This window comes from Anneissia japonica, unplaced genomic scaffold (assembly GCF_011630105.1).
Source record: "Anneissia japonica isolate Jap-2015-1 unplaced genomic scaffold, ASM1163010v1 scaffold1984_len102452_cov112, whole genome shotgun sequence".
Classification (NCBI taxonomy): domain Eukaryota; kingdom Metazoa; phylum Echinodermata; class Crinoidea; order Comatulida; family Comatulidae; genus Anneissia; species Anneissia japonica.
In genome coordinates, this window is record NW_022692541.1 from 25,705 (window position 1) to 29,455 (window position 3,751).

General features: G+C 42.8%; 1 protein-coding gene across 1 annotated transcript; it reads left to right on the forward strand.

Annotated features, from left to right (window-relative positions):
* Positions 1–1,572: 1,572 nt before the first annotated feature.
* Positions 1,573–2,289, forward strand: LOC117100327. Its single transcript, XM_033239975.1, has one exon. The coding sequence runs from the start codon at positions 1,573–1,575 to the stop codon at positions 2,287–2,289; it is 717 nt and encodes a 238-aa protein (XP_033095866.1).
* Positions 2,290–3,751: the final 1,462 nt, after the last annotated feature.

The window sequence follows — 3,751 nt, forward strand, 5'->3', positions numbered from 1 at the left end:
ACTCACACCAAGGCGGGGAGCAGGCAGCTGAGGAAAATACCACTCGCCAGCATAACATTACCACTGCCTGCGCACAAGTATGTGGAGACGATACAGCAATGGCGGGCAAATCATGCGCAAAGATTGTTCCTGTGGTTGTCAGTCACAAACGTGATAAAACAGTGACTGTCCGAACATATGCGATAATTGATGACCAAAGTAATAAGTCACTAGTTTCGGAGAAGCTTCTTGACCTATTTGACATCCAATATCAAGAAACAAATTATTCGCTCACATCCTGTAATGGAGTAATGCAGACAAACAGCAGATATGCTAGTGGATTCGTTGTTAGTAATCTGGATGGCACAGACCAATTAGACCTGCCACCAATGACTAAGTGTAATCAGCTTCCAGATGCAAGAGAAGAAATTCCGACACCAGCAGTGGCCATGCAACACCCTCATTTAAATGGTATAGCGCACCTTATCCCAGAGCAGGATGAACGCTGCTCCATCACACTGCTAATAGGAAGGGATCTCATCGAAGCACATCATGTTCTAGACCAGAGGATTGGACCGACGGGTGCACCGTACGCACAAAGGCTGCGATTGGGTTGGGTAACCTGCCTTGGAGGGTCCCACATGCCCAATTCCATTGGAACATACAGAACGAGTATCATTATACAAAACAATGGAAAGCCTTCAACATTGGACCCAACCAGATAAAAGTGGAAGAGCTATTTGACAAGGGTGAGGATTCCATGAGTCTATCTAGGGAAGAGAAGCAGTTTGTCAATATCATGGAGGCTGAAGGAAAGCTAAGTTCAAATAATATGTGGACAGCTCCAGCTCCATTACCGTTCAGATCACCTAGACCAAGGCTACCAAATAACCGAGAACAGGCATGGAAAAGGGCAGTAATACTGCATAAAAGTCTTGTCAAAGATTGCGTCAAAAGGCAACACTTTATGAAAGAAGTTTTGGACAACGGACATGCGGAAAGGGCCCCACCACTCAACAAGGATGAAGAATGCTGGTACCTACCGTTATTCGGTGTTTATCATCCCAAGAAAAGGGATAAAATACGAGGCGTATTTGATTCCTCTGCCACCTTTCAGGGAGTGTCATTGAACAAGGTAGAGGTAGTAATGCGTTTCAGAAGGGAAGATGTCGCTGTTTGTGGGGACATAGAGAGTATGCTTTATTGTTTTGGAGTGGCTGAGGAGCACAGGAACTTTTTAAGATTTTTCTGGCATGAAGAAAATGACATTAACAAACCGTTAGTAGAGTATAGGATGTGTAAGCATGTATTTGGAAACAAACCCTCTCCAGCAGTTGCTAACTATGGCCTACGAGACATCATCAAAAATGCTGATCATGATGTGGTAGAATTTGTCAATAACAATTTCTATGTAGATGATGGGTTAACATCTTGTGAGGATCATGAAACTGCAATATCATTGGTGAAAAGAACGCAGGCTGTTTTAATGGATGGTGGCAAAATACGCCTACACAGCATAAATCCGTAGAAAAATATAAGCAAGCTGAAATCTTCATTATCAAAGAACTGCAACAACAGGTGTATGATAAAGAGATGAGTTGTTTAAAAGAGAGGAAGTCTATTCAGAATAACAGCTCGGTGATTGCACTGTCACCAATTTTGAACAATGACGGTTTGATGAGCGTTGGAGGAAGATTAGGAAAGTCCAACCTCCCTCTTATTGAAAAACACCCGGTATTGATACCAGGGAAAAGTCATGTTGCAAAGCTAATTGTTCTCCATTACTACGCCAAAGTATGTCACCAAGGTAGACACTTCACCGAAGATGCCATAAGAGACGCCGGTTACTGGGTAACAGGCTGCAAAAGGCTAGTGTCGTCTGTCATACACAAATGTGTCATTTGTCGTAAACTAAGAGGCAAGCTGAGTTTTCAGCGTATGGCAAACCTTCCAGAAGAACGACTAACACCAGGACCTCCATTTAGCCAAGTTGGTGTAGACTGCTTCGGTCCCTGGCAAGTTTCCGCTAGGAGAACTAGAGGTAGTGTTGCACAAAGCAAGCGCTGGGGAGTGTTATTCACTTGCCTGTCTTCAAGGGCTATCCACATTGAAGTCGTAGAAGAACTCAGCACATCATCCTTCATAAACGGACTCCGCCAATTCATTGCTATTAGAGGCAAAGTTAAGGTGTTATGGTCAGATCAAGGAACTAATATCGTTGGGCCGATCAACGATGAACACCTGCAGACATACTTACTGAAGAATGGTGCAGAATGGAAACTCAATCCTCCACATGCCCCTCCCATATGAGAGGCATGTGGATGTGGAGAACGAATGATAGGCGTGACCAGGAGAATCCTAGACTCTCTCCTTTTGGTTTGTAAGCACAGAACGTTAACACATGAAATACCAACAACGTTCATGGCTGAAGTTATGGCCATAGTAAATTCACGCCCACTGGTACCATTATCATCGGACCTGTAGTGTACTCAAAGTTGTATATCGCCCTCTATTATTGTAAGAGCAGAGAAAGTTCGAGTTGGTTGTGATGGTTGTTGAATATGGTGGCTAATAAAGACAACCGGTTTGGATTACTTAGATGTGGTTTTGTTGTTCATTTGTCTCAGTGAGTGAATGAGAGACATAACATTGGCGACGAGGATAAACCTGAATATATATAGATAAACGCCGGTGTATAGAACAGAAGAAATATGGCTGTTTCTACGACGTTTAGTGAAGATTTGCCAAGGTTAGATTTAGATGCGGAGCCCACCACTCTGCCTACGCAGTGGCGTGAGTTTAAAACGGAGATAGGCTATTTGATAGCTGCCAAGGGCATTGTCAATAACGCACAAAAAGAAGCTGTACTGTTGCATGCCGGTGGAGTAAGACTCCAACAGATATATTTATCTTTGCCTGACGAAGGGGAAGTTGAGGGCCAGCAGCAATTGAACGCATACGATAAGGCTATTAGGAAACTGGATAAATATTTCACCCCCAAAACTAACGAACCATATGAACGTCACAAGTTTAGGAGAATGGTGCAAGAGACTGGCGAAACCGTAGCCCCTTTTGTCGCCAAGCTAAATAGGCAGGCTACCTATTGTAATTTTGGTGCAGATACCAGCACCCATGTGAGGGACCAGTTGATTCAGGGCTGTACTGCTCCACGGCTTAAAAAGTTATTACTGGAAAAAGGGAATGAACTTACCCTTCAGAAAGCCATGGGTATAGCAAGTTCGTACAAACTAGTGATGCTTCAGTCAGCTGAGATGACACAGAGCTTAAATGTGAATAGATTGATGGTGAAGCCTACTGGTAATCATCAGGAACCTCCAAGAAGTACATGCTGGAAATGTGGAAGACAGGGACACTTTGCAAAAGATAAAGTTTGCCCAGCAAGAGGAGCGAAGTGTAGAACATGTGGTGAAGTTGGACATTTTTCAGTTGTTTGTAAGAACAGAGGGAAAAGGGGGAAACGGGTGACTTATCAACATAAAGGCAAACAGCCAGGGAGAAAGAAATGTGATAAGGTATTTAATGTTGATGATATTGATATGTCTGATAATCATAAAATATTTACAATTGCAGTAAATTTTACATCTGATGATGAGCCAGTATATAAGGCAAATATTGGTGGCCATTTAGTGGATGTTTTAATAGATTCTGGGTCCCCGTGTAACATAATTGATAAGCAATTATGGGAACAACTAAAGTGAAAGGGGTTAGACTGCAAAAGTGAAGTAGTCAATAAGAGTTTGAAACCATATGG

Bases quoted from the DNA above. Each gene is read 5' to 3' on its own strand.
- LOC117100327 (XM_033239975.1), top strand. From the start codon at position 1,573: ATGAGTTGTTTAAAAGAGAGGAAGTCTATTCAGAATAACAGCTCGGTG.